At 50.5% G+C, this 19,619-nt stretch overlaps 1 protein-coding gene across 1 annotated transcript in view; it reads left to right on the forward strand.

Moving 5' to 3' along the window:
- Positions 1–19,619, forward strand: part of TYK2 (tyrosine kinase 2) — a 55,623-nt gene that overhangs the window by 19,582 nt on the left and 16,422 nt on the right. Inside the window, exons 10-19 of the mRNA XM_073590611.1 lie at positions 5,725–5,842; positions 6,383–6,563; positions 6,976–7,094; positions 7,414–7,584; positions 8,836–8,923; positions 9,009–9,136; positions 16,940–17,075; positions 17,149–17,300; positions 17,987–18,137; positions 18,222–18,319. Of these exons, the coding sequence (XP_073446712.1) occupies positions 5,725–5,842; positions 6,383–6,563; positions 6,976–7,094; positions 7,414–7,584; positions 8,836–8,923; positions 9,009–9,136; positions 16,940–17,075; positions 17,149–17,300; positions 17,987–18,137; positions 18,222–18,319 (1,342 nt within the window). The remainder of the gene's footprint in view (positions 1–5,724; positions 5,843–6,382; positions 6,564–6,975; positions 7,095–7,413; positions 7,585–8,835; positions 8,924–9,008; positions 9,137–16,939; positions 17,076–17,148; positions 17,301–17,986; positions 18,138–18,221; positions 18,320–19,619) is intronic.

Below are 19,619 nucleotides of genomic sequence, written 5' to 3' on the forward strand. Positions count from 1 at the left end.
CTGCCATTTCCAGTTCCAGGGTCTTCCATTCGGGCTGGCCTCAGCTCCCAGGATCTTTACAAAGCTGGTGGTAGAGGTGGTGGCCTACCTGAGAGATCAGGGTATTGTGATTGTGCCGTACCTGGACAACTTCTTACTGGTGGCAAGATCCAAAGAAGCGCTCATCCGAGACAGGATTCGAACAACTACTGTGATGGAGTTCCTGGGCTGGGTGATCAACTGGGAGAAGTCGGACCTCACACCAGACACCAGAAAGGTATTCCTGGGAGTCCTCCTAGACTCAGCCGACAGAATATCCTGGCTACCCGAGCAGAAGCAGAAGTCCATTCAGGCCAGAACCAGAGGCCTGTTGAGGCGTCAATGCTCCATAAGGGAAGCAATGGAGGTCCTGGGCCTCATGACGGCCTGCATCCAGTGTGTCCGTTGGGCCCAATTCCACTCGCGGTTGTTACAAAGAGAGATTCTCGCGAGGTGGGACAGGAGTCAGGCGTCGCTAGACAAACCCCTAAGGCTCTCAGGACGAGTAAAGGAGTCCCTTCGCTGGTGGTTACAGGCCAGGAATCTCCAGGTGGGCGTGCATTGGACAACCTCTCCATACGTGGTAGTCACCACAGACGCAAGTGCGTGGGGATGTGGAGCCCACATAGAAGGGAAGATCTTCCAGGGGAAGTGGCCAGCAAGCATCAAGGCCAGATCCTCCAATTTCAAGGAACTCTTCACGGTCTGGGAAGCATTGCGGAGAAACCGGTCGGTACTAAAGAGTCGTCATGTCCGCATTTTATCCGACAATACAACGACAGTGGCATTCCTGAAACACCAAGGAGGAACCAGACATCAACCACTACAGGCACTGGCGGAAAAGATATTCACGTGGGCAGAACGTACAGTTCGATCCGTGACCGCTGTACATCTAGAGGGTTCCCAAAACGAAGTGGCAGACTACCTGAGCAGACAACAGATCCACCCGACAGAGTGGGAATTGAACGTAGAGATTTTCGACCAGCTTTGTCAGCGCTGGGGGAACCCCAGTATAGATCTCTTCGCAAGCCGGAAGAACTCGAAGGTTCCCAGATTCTACTCCCTAAATCCGATGGACCATCCAGAGGGCGTAGACGCCCTGAGTCAGACTTGGGGAGAATCCCTCTCTTATGCGTTCCCACCACTGGCCCTCATACCGGCAGTGCTCAGAAAGATACGCGAGGACCACGCAAGAGTGATATTGATAGTGCCATACTGGCCGAGGAGAAGCTGGTTTTCCCTTCTGGGAGCCATGGCAGTAGAAGATCCAGTCGAGCTGCCCTTGTGGGAGAACATCATCCACCAGGGCCCGATCCACCACCCGGACCCAGCAAGACTCCATTTATCGGCTTGGATCCTGAGAGGGACATCCTGAAGGCAAAAGGATTGTCGGAGCAGGTCATATCCACCCTACAGGCCAGCAGGAAGCCGGTGACGTCTGCAATTTATCGGAAGATATGGAAGAGATTCTGTCTGGAGGGTGGCAGGTCCGAGCTCGTGGCAGGTACCCCTGATCTCCCTAACATACTAGGGTTCCTGCAGGCAGGTTTTAATAAAGGCCTCAAGCCCAGCACTCTAAAAGTCCAGGTTTCAGCTTTGAGCGCCTTCTTCGATTATCAGTTAGCTGCACATCCCTGGGTGATAAGGTTTATAAAAGCCACACAGCGCCTGCGCCCCACGATTAGGCAGCTCACCCCGCCATGGGACCTGGGCCTGGTACTTCGGTTCCTCTGCTCGGACACTTTCGCCCTTAGTGAGAAGATGGCCATCCCTGCTCTCACTCGTAAAACGGCCTTTCTAGTAGCCATTACCACGGCCAAAAGAATAGGGGAGATCCAGGCCCTATCCACTAAGGATCCATACCTCCAGATAAGAGAGGATAGTATAATCCTAAGGTTAGACCCGGCATTTACCCCGAAGGTAGCCTCTACAAGAAATCTGAACCAGGAGGTAGTGTTACCCTCTTTCTGCGATAATCCCCGAAATGAGAAGGAGCGGCGGCTCCACTCGCTAGACGTGAGGCGCGCAGTTATAGAATACCTAGAGGCCACCAATAGTTGGCGTGTCGACCCGAACCTGTTCGTTCTCTTTGGAGGTAGGAATAAAGGGAAGAAGGCCTCTAAGGCGTCCATAGCGCGTTGGATTACCTCAGTAATCTCGGACGCCTACCAGGCTGAAGGCGCCAGCCCGCCTGATTCCTTAAAAGCCCACTCTACAAGGGCGGTTTCGGCCTCATGGGCCGAGCGGGCGGGGGCGTCAGTTGATCAAATTTGTCGAGCGGCAACCTGGGCTAGTCTTAATACATTCTGCAAACACTACAAACTAGATGTGTTAGCTGGCCAACAAACCGCATTTGGGAGAAAAGTTCTCCAGGCAGTAATCCCACCCTGAGGAGGTGCTTTGGTACTCTCCATAGTGCTGTCAGGTGGACGTCCTGGAAAATAGGTATTAGACCTACCGGTAATGATGTTTCCAGGAGTCCATCCTGACAGCACGGGTAGTTCCCTCCCTGTTATGTTATACTATGTTGTATTATGTTATGTCATATGCTGTAATATGATTGTTTCATTAAACCGTTACTAGCATCATCCACCTTGTGGTACTTGTCAAATCACTGAGGGAAAGGGGGTGGGACATGGCCTTTTAACCTCTCGTGTGCTTTCCTGTCCCTGTAAGGAGGAGGAGGACGTCCTCCATAGTGCTGTCAGGATGGACTCCTGGAAACATCATTACCGGTAGGTCTAATACCTATTTTTGAGGACAGAAATTGCATTGGAGGTGTTTACGCCGTCATATACCTCAATCGCAGGTTCAAATCGCATAAGAGGAGCTTTAAAAAAATTATTTTTAAAAATATATAAAGCTAGAAAAGTCTGAATATTCCCCTTTCCTGTTTTCACAATAAAGGGACTAAAAAATTAAGTAGAAAAAAGTTTCTAAAAATTGTAATTCCTCCTCTCTCCTCACCATTTGTTCCCCATCATTGCTGTAAGGGTTTGGTGTAGCAAGCTTATCTAACCCATACACTGCATGCTGTAAAGAGGGGGGGGGGGGGGGGAAGGGGAGAAAGCCCTGTGTATGGAGTGTCCAGGGTGGCGGTTATACTGTACGGCAGAAGAAAAAAGGTATTTACCGAAATAAAGGGGCGGATTAAGAGTAGCCCGGACCCCTAATGCGTGACGGGTCACGTGGTTTACACACCTGTACATGGAAAACTGTATCGCTATACATACATATCATGGCGCTATACATAATGGACCAGGGGCAGGCAATTAATTTTCATCAGGGGCCAGATGAGACCGTGACTATTGTAGAGGCCGAACTAATAGGCTGAAATCAATTCTGGTCAATATTAACTGATTACTTATTATTCAGCAGAATTAAGTTTCCTGACATCCCCCTATATACTGTATGAGCTCCCACACTCAGCCTCCCTATATGCAGGGTGAGCCCGCCACTTCACACTCAGCCTCCCTATATGCAGGGTGAGCCTTCCCACACTCAGCCTCCCTATGTGCAGGGTGAGCCCCCTCCTTCACACTCAGCCTCCCTATATGCCGGGTGAGCCCCCTCCTTCACACTCAGCCTCCCTATATGCAGGGTGAGCCCCCTCCTTCACACACAGCCTGCCTATATGCAGGGTGAGCCCCCTCCTTCACACACAGCCTCCCTATATGCAGGGTGAGCCCCCTCCTTCACACACAACCTCCCTATATGCAGGGTGAGCCCCCTCCTTCACACACAGCCTCCCTATATGCAGGGTGAGCCCGCCCCTTCACACTCGGCCTCCCTATATGCAGGGTGAGCCCGCCCCTTCACACTCAGCCTCCCTATATGCAGGGTGAGCCTTCCCACACTCAGCCTCCCTATATGCCGGGTGAGCCCCCTCCTTCACACTCAGCCTCCCTATATGCCGGGTGAGCCCCCTCCTTCACACACAGCCTCCCTATATGCAGGGTGAGCCCCCTCCTTCACACTCAGCCTCCCTATATGCAGGGTGAGCCCCCTCCTTCACACACAGCCTCCCTATATGCAGGGTGAGCCCCCCCCCCTTCACACTCGGCCTCCCTATATGCAGGGTGAGCCCCCCCCTTCACATTCGGCCTCCCTATATGCAGGGTGAGCCCCCCCCCTTCACATTCGGCCTCCCTATATGCAGGGTGAGCCCCCCCCTTCACATTCGGCCTCCCTATATGCAGGGTGAGCCCCCCCCTTCACATTCGGCCTCCCTATATGCAGGGTGAGCCCCCCCCCTTCACATTCGGCCTCCCTATATGCAGGGTGAGCCCCCCCCCCTTCACATTCGGCCTCCCTATATGCAGGGTGAGCCCCCCCCCTTCACATTCGGCCTCCCTATATGCAGGGTGAGCCCCCCCCCTTCACATTCGGCCTCCCTATATGCAGGGTGAGCCCCCCCCTTCACATTCGGCCTCCCTATATGCAGGGTGAGCCCCCCCCCTTCACATTCGGCCTCCCTATATGCAGGGTGAGCCCCCCCATCACATTCGGCCTCCCTATATGCAGGGTGAGCCCCCCCCCTTCACATTCGGCCTCCCTATATGCAGGGTGAGCCCCCCCCCTTCACATTCGGCCTCCCTATATGCAGGGTGAGCCCCCCCCTTCACATTCGGCCTCCCTATATGCAGGGTGAGCCCCCCCCTTCACATTCGGCCTCCCTATATGCAGGGTGAGCCCCCCCCCCTTCACATTCGGCCTCCCTATATGCAGGGTGAGCCCCCCCCCCTTCACATTCGGCCTCCCTATATGCAGGGTGAGCCCCCCCCTTCACATTCGGCCTCCCTATATGCAGGGTGAGCCCCCCCCTTCACATTCGGCCTCCCTATATGCAGGGTGAGCCCCCCCTTCACATTCGGCCTCCCTATATGCAGGGTGAGCCCCCCCCCTTCACATTCGGCCTCCCTATATGCAGGGTGAGCCCCCCCCCCCTTCACATTCGGCCTCCCTATATGCATGGTGAGCCCCCCCCTTCACATTCGGCCTCCCTATATGCAGGGTGAGCCCCCCCCCCTTCACATTCGGCCTCCCTATATGCAGGGTGAGCCCCCCCCTTCACATTCGGCCTCCCTATATGCAGGGTGAGCCCCCCTCATGACACATTGAGCAAATTAATCTTGCAGTTTACTTCAAGATATTAATATTTTTTGCTTTTTGTTTCTAGCTTGTTGCTTAGGAGACCGGCCACTGCTTCTCTCTATCTTGCAATAACTGCGCTGATGGCCAGCATTAAGGGTTAATGGCACGCTCCAGAGATCCTGGCCCTGCATCCACACAGAGCTTACAAGCTCCCTGAAAAGAGCTCCTGATCATTGCACCTGTTCTGCTGTCTATCAGGGGTGGTCGGTCTCCAAGGCGATGAGCTACAAAAAAGTGCTCAAGAACGGCTGAGAATTATACAATTACTTGTGTTTGCCAGCGTTATCCGACAAAAGGAGTAACGCGATCAGTAATTTTCTATGAATCCCCCATTTTTGGGACCGGAGATGCCCGATTATTAACTCGTATGGATTATACGTCCGTCTTAGAAACTAAACTCCATTGGATATATTCTAAAGCCGTACGGTGTCAGACTTTCTAGATTCTCAGATGCCGGATTAAAAGGATATAAATGTACATGTATGCACGTCTGTAAATGCTGTCCTAGTGTGTACACCGCCTCACGCTGCTGCCCGTCTGTTACTGTCACAGGGAGCAGTACGTCATCCAGAAGCTGAAGCGCGAGGAGCAGGCAGACGGCCCGTACATCATCCGCTGGAGCGCCTTCACCTTCAACCGGCTCATCATGACTGTAAAAGGCATCAGCCAGGTCAGCAGAGGAGGCCGGCAGCGGAGGCCGCCATTCCTTACCTTTATTGGAGATCTCTGCTTGCTCTTAGGAAACTATGTTCTTTTCACTGACAGCAAGCAAGTAGCTACACATTACTGTGCCTGCCCAGGCTGGCTGAAAGCTCGTCATGAGTGGCTGTTACATTCTGGGCTGGGGGCCAGAAAAGGGATAATGTCGGCATCTGCGGTGATCTGGGGTTGGAAAAGGGGACAGGTCAGGTCAGCAGCCCCGGTGGGCTAGCAGAAGCAACTCTGGGCAGAGTGATTTAGATCTGCTCTTCCTCACCATTTTGTGCTCAGAGAGTCTGTGCGAGAGCACAACGGACACCTTACACATCCTGCACGGAGCTTGTGGGGCACCGCACCGCTTCAGTTTTGGGCTTTGTCTCATATTACAGCTCAGTACCAATAACTTCTACTGCAGTACCAGCAGCAACCTCTGATCAAGAGTGGCGCTATTTCCAGAGTGGTGCTATTTCCAAATCATTTACCTTTTTTTTTTTTTTTTTTTCTCCTGTAGAATAAAGGGATAAGTTATAAGCAGTTCCGGATAGATAAAGAGGACGACATGTACACGCTGGAACAGTGGGAGCGCGGCTTCACCAGCGTCAAGGAGTTAACGGACAACCTGCGGGGCTGCACGCTGAAATCTGGCCAGGAGGTCTTCCATGTGAAGCAGTGTGTCCTGCCAAAATCTGGAGGTACGAGCCCCGAGAGTCCGTCTGTTGCGTCAGATGCCGCTGACACATTGTTACGGAACAGTGCAGTGGTGGACGCTGCGGTGTGGACCAGACCCAATATTATAAGATTTGTCCTGGGGAAATCAGGTGGTCGGCCCCATACAGCTGATTACATGGGTCTTCTGCCCCCCTGGTGGCTGCCAGCGGTAGGACGGCTATTTAAAAAATAAATTTTGAAAAATACTAATGTTCGTAGAATTCCTTGAACACTTTAAGATCTTTTTTTTTTTTCTATTTTTTCAGAACATAGAAGTGCCGTGCAATGTGATGCTCTTTATATTATTTAGCTCCCTTTATAATAGACCCCGGGGCAGTGACATATTGGCGCATGTTTACATTGATCATTTACATGAGGTTGTTTTTTTTTTTTCAGAAGTTTCCAACTTAACCATCTGTCGGAAAGGGAAGAGCAGCAAGGAAAACGCATTGTCCAGGAATCTAAATTTGAGTCAGCTCAGCTTCCACCAGATCCGAAAAAACGAGATCACACAAGTACGTGCTTTTAAAGGGGATGTTCCTAATAAAAAAAAAAAAAAAAAAAGCCATAATGGATCCTTTAGTTTCCTGTAGATGTCAGACTATTGCCACTCCATTATCTCTGCCCGTCCCTCCTGCTGCTGTTGAGTCCTCCTGCTGCATGCGGATGCACAAGGCGCAGTCTGTCACCTCTCCTGGGCCTCACACTTAGTCGTGGGATCTGACCCTCTGCTCCTTCTCCAGGCTCACAATATGGAGTGATCTATAGAATTGTCACTTCTGGATGATTTCACGTCTCGTCTAGTGTTCTTTTCATATTGTATATGTCTTGCAGAAATCCCACCTGGGTCAGGGGACCCGTACGAATATCTACGAGGGGGTTCTCATAGTGAGCGGTGGTGGTGAGCACGACTTGGACTATGATTACCGGGAGCAGAACAATAACTCCCGTGATCTACGAGTGGTCCTGAAAGTGCTGGATCCCAGTCACCAAGACATATCGCTGGTGAGTGTTGTGCGTGCCTTTGTATATCTGCCCATCTATGGTGCTGTCCTCCTTATCTTCCATCTTGGCATCATCTATCCCCAAATTGGCTCCAACACTCAGCACCGGTCATATCGGTTATGATGATCTGAAACTGGCTTGTCCTATATCATCTCTATCTGTAGAGAGAAGTGATATATGATGGCTGCAGCCAGTTGTCCTACAGTCACACACAGGAAGCTGTAGAGGGGGAAGGGTCCTGCTGCAGCCAGTTGTCCTACAGTCACACACAGGATGCTGTACAGGAGGAGGGTCCTGCAGCCAGTTCCTACAGTCACACACAGGAAACTGTAGAGGGGGAAGGGTCCTGCTGCAGCCATTTGTCATACAGTCACAGGAAGCTGTACAGGAGGAGGGTCCTGCTGCAGCCAGTTGTCTAATAGTCACACACAGGAAGCTGTACAGGGGGGAGGGTCCTGCTGCAGCCAGTTGTCCTACAGTCACACACAGGAAGCTGTACACGGGGGATGGTCCTGCTGCAGCCAGTTGTCCTACAGTCACACACAGGAAGCTGTACACGGGGGATGGTCCTGCTGCAGCCAGTTGTCCTACAGTCACACACAGGAAGCTGTACACGGGGGATGGTCCTGCTGCAGCCAGTTGTCCTATAGTCACACACAGGAAGCTGTACACGGGGGATGGTCCTGCTGCAGCCAGTTGTCCTATAGTCACACACAGGATGCTGTACAGGGGGGAGGGTCCTGCTGCAGCCAGTTGTCCTATAGTCACACACAGGATGCTGTACAGGGGGGAGGGTCCTGCTGCAGCCAGTTGTCCTATAGTCACACACAGGATGCTGTACAGGGGGGAGGGTCCTGCTGCAGCCAGTTGTCCTACAGTCACACCCGGTGGGTCGAGGAGGAGCATGAGTGGACTGACTGAGCATATGAGACACACATAATAGATTTCTTTTTATTTTTCTCAATTTTGCTACAATGAAAATGGATAAGATTTATAAGGGGAAGTGTTGGGATATTTTTATTTTTGGTGCATTTTCTGAATTTATTTTTAAGCTGCTCATACACATTAGATGCTAAACCAGCCAATTTTGGTGGGGTTGGATGATCTCTTATGTGTCATGGTGGTGTCCTTGCTGATCCTTTGATCCTGGCCTTTCATGTCTTTAACTTTGATGCTGTAACATAATATACCCCACCACGACATTTATCTCCAGCTTTCTGGCAGCTTACTGTCCTTATTTCTGCATTTCAGGCTTTCTTCGAGACTGCAAGTCTGATGAGTCAGGTCTCCCACATCCACCTGGTTTTTGTCCATGGGGTTTGTGTCCGGGAATCGGAGAGTGAGTAGTGACTGACCCCTGCAGGGAATAGCGAGCGCTGTATACCACAGACTTGTATCCACTTCTCCATTTGGTCTCTCATTAGACATCATGGTGGAGGAGTTCGTTGAACACGGCCCGTTGGATGTTTGCCTGCGAAAGGATAAATCTCTTATCTCTGCTGGGTGGAAAGTCACAGTGGCCAGACAGCTGGCAAGTGCCCTGAGTTATCTGGTGGGTATCCGCTGCCTGGAACCACCCAGTCCTGTACTGTGCATTATCGAGCGGTGTGCTGGCGTTCTGAAGCCTGCAGAATTGTGAATACAGCTCTGGAGTACAATCTATTGAAAAAGTTTAAAGCCCCAAAAAATAGAGTGACTAGTTAAAGGTTTTTAAAGGCATGTTTTTTGATATGGAACTATTGGTACGGTTTTAAAGGAGCCCGCACCTGAATAAAAATGATGTCTTCTTTATAGAGATCCCTTGCGCCAGTCCTGAGAAATCTAGTGTAGAAGTCATATGCAAATCAGGCTGGAAGTACAGTAGGGGTGTGTCAGCGCACTAGGAAGAAGCCGCCTAAGTGCATTGTCACGCCCCCACTGCACTTCCTGCCTGATCAGCAAATGGTTTCTATACTAGATTTCTCAGGATTGGCGCATGGGATCTCTACAAAGAAGGTATCATTTTTATCACAAGGACTAGCGCCTACGCAATCACGCTACTTCTGCTTCCATATATATTAGGAAATAAATAAATATGCGTTTGAATCACATCCCCACCCCCTTTACCCAAAACACAAGGATTTTTTTTTTTCTCCTATGCCTCATTGGGAGACACAGACAGTGGGTGTTTTGCTGCTGCCACTAGCAGGACACTAAGTAAACCAGAAAAAAGTTAGCTCCTCCCCTGCAGTATACACCCTCTCGCTGGCTGGGATTTCTCCAGTTCTTTGCTTAGTGTCTGTGGGAGGCACTTGTGTCTGGTTTCAGACCCCACCGTTTTTATTTTATTTTTGAATTTTCTGTAAATTTTTATTTTTTAATTAACGGAGTGAAGGGGCGACGGTTCCTTTCTACGGCCCGCTCTCCCCCGAACCAACAACAGGCGAGCACGCGGAGTATACCTCCCCGTACACTTTTCTGCGACGATTGGGGCTGATTCCTCTGACGATGGTTCCCTTACGGTCGGTACTCCACGGATACAGGGCAAGCGCAACAGGACGAAGCACAGGAGTGCATGGAGAAGGACTTGGGCAGCGCTTTTCGGATGCCCTGAATCAGCCCCAGAGCTCTCCATCCCCCTGTCACAGGGTGGATCGATTGAGCTATATCCCTTTAAGACCTCCTCCAGCTCTGCTGCATCGCCCGGAGGATGAAGACCCTACAGCTGGAAGACCCCGGACAGCACGACCTGCCTGAGCACTGGAATAGAGGTATGGGGTCGGGTCCTTGTCCCCGGGAGAAGCGCTGACTTAGCGTCAGCGACGGTACACTGGGTGCCCCCCGCCCCCCCCCCCCGCCCGCCGCTTATTGCGGACAGGCCAGAAATTTAGTCCCCGGCTTTTCCGACCTACTAGGCCGCAATTTGAATAGCGCCGCCTCCTCCCTGCCCCCGGCGCCTACCGCGGATAGGCCAAAAATTTAGTTCTCGGCTTTCCCAGCCTACTGGGCCGCAATTTGAATAGCGCCACCCGCACTAACCTCGCCGCCCCCTCCTCTTGGCGCCTCTCATTCCTTACGAGACGCGCAATTCTAATCTGCTCTGATTAAAGCTTAACCCCTTCCTGGCACATTCCCTGCAGCTGCAGTCAGACTATGCCGTTAACCCTTTCAGGAGCGCTATGTCTCAATCTAAGGAGGCTAAACTGGCTGCTAAGAAGCACACTGCGTTTTTTACCGTGAGTACCACTTGCAAGTCTGCCTTACCCAGTGCACAGACTAATCCGTTATGCACGGACTGTGCTCCAACGCCCCTCGCCGCCGCTGCTGACGAGTCTCCTGCGTTTAGTACCCCTGAGTGGGCTACGTCCCTGTCACGGTCGGTGGAGTCTCTGACCCACGCTATATTTTCCCTCTGGGAGGACTCTTTAAGTCAGAAAGCATCCTTACCTCCCGAGGAGGGCTCTGGCGTCGGCCGGGAACAGTCCACCAGCAGGGGCCGTACTCGTTCAAGGAATGGTCAGATCTCTAGAAAGCGGACCCATGACGTGTCCCCTAGTCCCGTTCGCGCCTCAGCATCGGCGACTCCTGTCTCTCGCTCTCCCTCTCCTGAGGTTCACAGCGAGCACGACTCTGAATTAGAATCTGACATGTCAGCCCCTCAGAATCCCCCAACTGACCAAGAGTCGCTTGATTCTCTTATAGAATCAGTCAACAGGATTCTGAAGTTGGATGAGGAAAATATTCCCGCTCCAGCACACCCTATCTCATTTATGAAAACCTAGCGTGTGCGCACGTTATTTACCAGCCATCCAGAAACATAGGCATCGTCTGCATAAGCGGGTCACAGGGCAAAAGTCTACTCAGGCTAAATACCCTTTTGATCCAGACCTAATGAAGGATTGGTTACAGTCCCCCAAACCCCCCCCCCCCCCCCCAGTATCTGTTTCTGAGGGTTCCTCAGTCAGAAACTCCTCCGATCGTCAAATTTACTACCTTGCCCCGTTCAGTTTTTTTGAAGCTTCAGGAGCAGCGCTTTTTTCCATCTTTCACGGCAATTTGGGTCACTAAGGCAATGGCCGCTTGGGCAGAAGTCTTGATTACTTCCTTCCAGGGCACCAATCTTCCTCCGGAGGAAACCACTGCCGCCAGGCAGATAATTCACGCAGCGGACTTTGTAGTGGACGCTTCTTTTGATGCCGCCAATTGCGCTGCTCAAACTGCCGCTAATGCGATCTCCATTAGAAGAGCCCTATGGCTCCGCGACTGGTGGGTGGATGCCACATCTAAAAGATCATTGACTTCTCTCCCCTTTCAAACGGGTCGTCTTTTTGGAGAGAAACTGGACCAGCTCATTTCTGATACTACCAGTAAATGCCTTCCTCAATAAAAGGCTGTTCGGCCATTTCACAACCAACAGCCGACGCGTTTTCGATCTTTTCACATCAATTCCGGTTGGTCCTCCTCTACCTTCTCTTCCAGCTCAGGTCGGTCCCCACGCGGAGACAGAGGCACCCAGGTCTCATACAGACCTAACCGCTCTTTGAAACCCAGGCCTAGGGCTTCTGGATCTAGGGGAGCCAGATCTCATAGATCCACCCAATGACTTGTTGCGGTATCCGGCGGACACCGACAAAGTTGGCGGTCGCCTACTTTCCTTCAGCCACACTTGGCTCGCGGTCGTCCACGAAAAGTGGGTCAGGGAGCTGGTGTCCTCCGGATACAAGATAGAATTTTCTTTCCCCCCCCCCCCCGCTAACTCGGTTTTTTCCTTTCCTTTCCTCTCCCCCCCCAAGTAAAACACAAGCCTTCCTTCGGGCTGGTCAGGCTCTGCTAAGGGACGGAGTCATCTTGCCGGTCCCTCATCATGAGAAGTTCAGGGGATTTTATTCAAATCTTTTTGTGGTTCCAAAAAAGGACGGGACGATACGACCCGTCCTGGATCTCAAACTGTTAAATCAGTTTCTCAAGGTTCTCAAGGTACGGCGATTCCAAATGGAATCTCTCCGATCAGTTGTCGCTTCCATGTAAAAAGTATAGTTCCTAGCATCCATCGACATCAAGGACGCTTACCTTCACATTCCGATCTGTCCGTCCCACCAGCAGTTCCTGCGTTTTTTGCAATTCACGAGGAACACTTCCAGTTCGGTGCCTTGCCCTTCGGACTCGCCACCACCCCCAGGATCTTTACTAAGGCCATGGCGGCTGTCATGGCCATTCTCCACTCGTGGCGAGTGGTGGTGTTACCGTATCTGGACAACCTGCTCATCAAGGGTCTGTCCCTTCCAGCCTGTGAGGAATCCGTGGATATAACAGTAATACACTTTCTCGCCTGGGGTGGAAGAAAAAACTTTGAAAAGTCTTTCCCAAAACTGGCTCAGCAGATTTCCTTTTTAAGAATGATCTTGGACACTTCCCGCGGGTTGGTCATTCTCCCTCCAGAAAAGACCCAAGCCTTACAACAGGCAGCGCGGACTCTTTCCTGACCGGTTTCTCACTCCATTCGTTTCAGCATGAGAGTTCTCGGAAAGATGGTGGCACCGATGGAAGCAGTTCCATTTGCACAGTTCCACCTCCATCCCTTACAACATGCGTTACTGTTAGCTTGGGACAAGAACCCGTTCTCCCTGGACGGTAGGATCCTTCTGTCCCTGCGGGTCAGGCAAGCCCTCAGGTGGTGGACACTGAGGTCCTCCCCGAATCAAGGGAGGTTTTATAGAATCATAGAATCGTAGAGTTGGAAGGGACCTCCTGGGCCATCTGGTCCAACCCCCTGCTCAAAGCAGGATTCGCTAAATCATCCCAGTCAGATGTCTGTCCAGCCTCTGTTTGAAGACTTCCATTGAAGGAGAACTCACCACTTCTCGTGGCAGCCTGTTCCACTCATTGATCACTCTAACTGTCAAAAAGTTTTTTTCTAATATCTAATCTGTGTCTCCTCCCATTCAGTTTCATCCCATTGCTTCTAGTCTTTCCTTGTGCAAATGAGAATAAAGTTGATCCTTCTACAATGTGACAGCCCTTTAGATATTTGTAGACAGCTATTAAGTCTCCTCTCAGTCTTCTCTTTTGCAAACTAAACATTCCCAAATCCTGCAACCTTTCCTCATAAGACAGGGTTTGCAGACCAGTCACCATTCTGGTCGCTCTTTTCTGAACTTGCTCCAGTTTGTTGATGTCTTTTTTAAAATGTGGTGCCCAAAACTGGACACAATATTCCAGATGAGGTCTGACCAAAGAGGAGTAGAGGGAAATAATGACTTCACGTGATCTAGACTGTATGCTTCTGTTAATACATCCTAGAATTGCATTTGCCTTTTTTGCTGCTGCATCACACTGTTGACTCATATTCAGTAAGATGGTTGGTAGTAACCGCCAGTCTTCTCGGCTGGGGTGCGGTCTTTCGTCACCACATGGCACAGGGTCGTTGGTCAATTCAGGAGTCCCGTCTCCCCATCAACATTTTGGAGATACGAGCGATCAGATTAGCTCTACGGAGTTTCCACCATCTCCTCGCAGGTCACTCCATCAGAATCCAATCCGACAACGCCACGGCTGTAGCGTATATCAACCGCCAGGGAGGTACCCAGAGCAGGATGGCGATGCACGAAGTGAGTCACATTTTCCATTGGGCCGAGACAAACCATTCGTCCATCTCAGCAATCCACATCCCGGGCGTAGAAGATTGGGCGGCAGATTTTCAGTCGCCAAGGCATTGCCTCAGGAGAGTGATCTCTTCATCCGTAAGTCTTTCAGCAGATTTGTCATCGTTGGGGGACTCCGGATGTGGATCTCATGGCCTCAAGACTAAACAACAAGGTTCCTCGGTTAATTGCCCGATTGCGCTATCCATATGCCATCGGAGTGGACGCCCTAGTTTTGCCATGGCACCGGTTCCGGCTCCCGTACATCCCCCCCCCCCCCCCTTCCCTTGCTTCCGAGGGTCATCAAGAAGAGAGGAGGGAGTACGAGTGATCCTAGTTGCGCCAGATTGGCCGCGCCGAGCATGGTATGCAGAACTAATACAACTAGTCGCCGATGTCCCCTGGCGACTTCCAGGTCGCATGGATCTACTCTCGCAGGGCCCGATTTACCACCAGAACTCCGGGGCCATGGCTTTGACGTTGTGGCCGTTGAATCCTGGATTTTAGCACAGGCTGGGTTCTCTCACAATGTGATTTCCACCATGATTAGTGCTAGGAAGCCTGTGTGTCCCCGCGCACCTTTCACCGCACCTGGAAAACCTTCTTTTCGCGGTGCAAGGATCATGGTCGATTACCTCTGGTATTTTCCATTCTGGCCATATTGGAATTCCTTCAATCCGGATTAAAATCAGGCCTCGCGCTTAGCTCGCTCATGGGCCAAATTTCGGCCTTGTCAGTGCTTTTCCAACACAAAATTGCCACCAAACTTCAGGTCAAGACGTTCCTTCAGGGAGTTTCCCATGTGGCGCCTCCTTATGGAAGGCCATTGGAATCATGGGACCTTAACCTGGGCCTTACAGGAGGCTCCTTTCAAACCACTGCAGGACGTGTCACTGACCGTCCTTTCTTGGAATGTGGTCTTCTACTGGCAATTACGTCAGACGAGTTTCGGAATTGGCAGCTCTGTCCTGCCGTTCTCCGTTCCTGAATTTTCATCAGGACAAGGTAGTTCTCAGGACGTCCCCGTCCTTCCTGCCCAAGGTCGTCTCCTCTTTCCATCCCAACGAGGAAATTTTTACCTTCCTTTTGTCTGGTGCCAGTCCATCGCATTGAGAAGGCCCTCCACACCCCTGGATGTGGTTAGGGCGCTGAGACGGTACATCTCGCGGACGGCTCCCTTCCGCAAGTCAGATGCGCCCTATTCATACTTCCAGAGGGGCATAGGAAGGGTCTAGCAGTTTCAAAAGCAACGCTAGGCAGGTGGATTTGCTTAGTGATTCAGGAATCCTACCGTGTCAGTTACACGTCTGTCCCAATGGGGATTAAGGTACACTCTACCCGGTCAGCGGGCACCTCTTGGAACATTCGGCACCAGGCCTCGGCAGAACAGATCTGCAAGGCTTCGACTTGGTCCAGCCTGCATACTTTTACAAAACATTACCAAATTCATTCTCAGGCCTCTGCGGATGCAGTTCTCGGCAGACGCATCCTGCAATCGGCAGTACCTCAGTGTTACTCGGTGGTACATGGGGTATTAGCAGATGTATGCTCCCCACCCAGGGACTGCTTTTGGACATCCCACTGTCTGTGTCCCCCAATGAGGCGTAGTAGAAATAAGGATTTTTGTGTACTCACCGTAAAATCCTTTTCTCCGAGCCATTCATTGGGGGACACAGCACCCACCCTGTTTAGCTTATTGGCTCACTGTAGCATTCTTAGGTTTTGACATAGTTATGGTTATTGTTGACTGTTTATGCTCCTACTGCTTTTTTCACCGAACTGGAGAAATCTCATCCAGCGAGATGGTGTATACTGCAGGGGAGGAGCTTACTTTTTTCTGGTTTACTTAGTGTCCTCCTAGTGGCCAGCAGCATAACACCCACTGTCTGTGTCCCCCAGTGATTGGCTCGGAGAAAAGGATTTTAGTACACAATAATCCCTATTTTTTTTTTTCTTTTTTGAAAGAGCAATGGTCATATTTGGTATCTCCACATCCACAAATGTCCGACCTATGAAAATCTAAAATTGACCGATATGGTAAAAAATCAAAGCACCAGAATCGACATTTATCAGGCGCGGCAAAGAAAGAGGGAAAAAAAAGAAGACTAAAGTGTCCTATTTGCTTAAAAATAGGAGCAATGAGCTCCATGGAAGGAAAAATAGTTATGGATGCCTACTGAAAAAAATTGCATATTATTTATTTTATTTTTTTAACTGATTTGTTTTACAAAGTTCATCGTTTTTTTTTTTTTTTTAAGACATTAATATTATTAAAAAAATAAATTACATTTGGTCTCTCCATAATTGTAATGATTTGGAGAATTTTTTTCAGGACTTTTTTTTACTATACAATGAACATTGTTAAAGAAATGTAATATGGTAGAATTTCATTTTTTTTTTTTTCCCCTCACGATTTTGGTCAAGTTGGGTTTTTTTTTCTTCATGGTTTTTCTTTACATTATGTGACAATTATGTAATTTAAAACTTCAAATCGTCCAGCATAAACACGAGCCCTCATCCTGCCATGTCAACGCAGGAATGTAAAGAGTTATGGCTCTTGAAAGACGGGGAGGAAAAAAACAAAATGGCAAAAATTGGAAGGGGGTTAAACTTGTCCTTGCCACTGAAACCAGTTGTCCATTTTCTGGAGGTCCGGCGTCTTCCTGTAGAGGACTTTAATGCCCCAGAATGATCTCCACACTGTGTAGGTAAATGGGTTCATTATGTTTCTGCAGGAAGATAAGCGTTTGGTTCATGGAAATGTCTGTGCGAAGAACATTCTTCTGGCCAGGAAAGGTCTGGAGGACGGGTCCTCTCCATTCATCAAGCTGAGTGACCCCGGAGTGACGTTCACGGTGCTGTCCCGAGAAGGTACTGGATTATAATGTGACCCCTGAGGACTGTAGAAAAGCCCGGCATATTAATGGTCGCGTTCTTCCTGCAGAGCGGGTGGACAGGATCCCCTGGATCGCCCCAGAGTGTGTCCGCAACGCCTCCCACCTGAGCACAGCCGCAGATAAATGGAGCTTCGGGACCACCCTGCTGGAAATATGTTTTAATGGGGAAGTGCCCTTAAAGGAAAGGACCGCTTCAGAGGTAAGGGGCCGCGACTAGAGACAGTGTGCCGTTCACCGGCACTTCCAATTCTTCAGCTTCTTTGAACACAGTCAAAGTCCATGTAATGTATCACCCTCTGGGGTGGCTTCCTGAAGCCGATGGTCTGGCGAGCAGTCATTTATAACGGACAGGTAGTGCTGGTGCAGTAGGACAGTAGTCGCATTTTAAATGGCTTAGAAGATGTAAGGGATGTCTCGAGGGCAGGGCCGGCATCTCGGAGGTGACGCCGGGCGGGCTGGCGTCTCGGGGGCGGAATGACCATGAACGGGATAGCAGTGTTGTAGCCGGACTAATTGAGCAGACCTAAGAAAACCAACTACTTGAAGACTCGGATATCGCTCTCCCTCTGACCTGGCTTTAATTGACCCAGGCAGATGATTGCTATGGGAAACTGATGTGCATGTGAACAGATAAGACCGGCTGCTGCAGAGAGGGGACACAGTGCTTGCTGCTGGGGCCAGGAGAGTAACTTCTGTCTTCTTGCCACCACCACTAGAGGGAGCTTGGAGCAGTATAAATTGTTAGCAGGGAGCTCCCTCTAGAGGTGACTGCACTTCTGGCAGTTTAGCTATAACGATCTCAAGCAACAGAACTTATCTAAGATTAAAAATAAATCCTATAGATTTTTAACTTCATGTCTCGTGTCTTCCCATCTTCCTTTGCAGAAGGAAAGATTTTACGAAAAGGAGTTGGGCCTCCCCGAGCCTTCCTGCAAAGAGCTTGCTGACCTCATAGGTGTATGTCATAATTACAACCCCTCGGGGAGACCGTCCTTCCGGACCATCCTCAGAGACCTTACCCAGCTCCAGCCCCTCGGTGAGCAATGGTCAGGACCTGTCAGACACAGCTGTCGCCGCCTTACCGTCTAGTGCTCACCCTTTGTGCTTGTCTCATCCATAGATCTTTCTGACATTGGCTCCATCAGTCCTGACTTCTCCATCACGGACCCAACCGTGTTCCAGAAGCGATACTTAAAGAAGATCCGGGAGCTGGGAGAGGTATTGCTGTAGTTTTTATATTGGTGCCATTTTGTGGCGCCTAACTTTCTCGGACGCCATGGTTATGTGCTGACACTAAGAATACATCTTAAGAAAAAAGTCGTCTCCCTCCCCAACAGGCTACACCTGGCCTGCCGCCACCCAGCTATTTACTTACCTTTGCAATTTTCTGTACTCCTTTCCTAGGTCAGCCGTATCTGCAGTGGCTGGGTTCCTAGGAAAGGAGCTCAGCGTTTTCAAGCATGTGAATGTGACCATATTAGCAGCACAGCTGGATCGCTGGCCCGAACTGTGCGCTGTCTGATGGTGCAAGCAGAGGCAACGTTACCTCTGCAACACCAGCGCTAGGTTAATCCTCAGGAAGCTTGAAAGGAGATGAACAGTGTGCTCCTGCAAAAGCATAATCAGACAACCCCTTTAAAACTTTTGACCTTGTGGCTAATGGCTCCAGGATCCTGGTGGGTTAAAGGGAAGGTGCCGCAATTTTATATAACTTGCAAAAAAATAGTAAGTTACAAAACATGTTTCAGCAAATGTACTAACCAGGATTTATGGTTTGTTTGTAATAATGTTTTAATGTAGCCACTGGGCGCTGCCATCTTGATTTGCAGATCTGTGGAGGACTCATACAGTCTGCAAATATGGCCGTCCCTGAACATAGAAGACTGCGGCCGGCTCCCGACCGCACATTGCAGCCTCATTAGCAGTGAACTGGGCACGCCCCTGTGGGCTGCACCATTCACTGCTGTAGGTGTGGCTGGGCGCCATTTTACTGTAGCCCAGTGCTATCTGCTGAGCTCTACTTACCCTCTATCACAGGACCACTTGTGGCATAACAGGTCCTGTGTTGTGAGGAGAGGCTGTAGATATGGAGAAGGTGGTCAGCAGAGGAGAGAAGCGCTCACTGGAGCCGGAGGATGGAGAGTGGTGAGTGCGGGTGACTTTCCTCTATGCTCCTCTGTCCTGCTTACTCCAGGCTCGGCCCTGTGCTTCCTGCTCCAGCGTCCTCCTGCTCTGTCTCCGCCTCCTCACTCACAGCCCCAGTGATCTCCGGTAATCTGACACCTTTGCTTTTATGGCTGTCTGAGGAGGACAGTGACTTATACAGCCCATAGTCTTGTGTATAATTGGGGGGGCTGGAAGTTTCACCAGTGTGGGCATATCTGTAATACTGTCTCCTGTGATACTGCCTGCTGAGCCGTGTATCTAATCCTCCACTGTGTGATAGACTGCTGAGCCGTGTATCTAATCCTCTCCTGTGTGATACTGACTGCTGAGCCATGTATCTAATCCTATCCTG

This window comes from Dendrobates tinctorius, unplaced genomic scaffold (genome assembly GCF_039654945.1).
Source record: "Dendrobates tinctorius isolate UK_male_01 unplaced genomic scaffold, ASM3965494v1 ptg000118l, whole genome shotgun sequence".
NCBI lineage: Eukaryota > Metazoa > Chordata > Amphibia > Anura > Dendrobatidae > Dendrobates > Dendrobates tinctorius.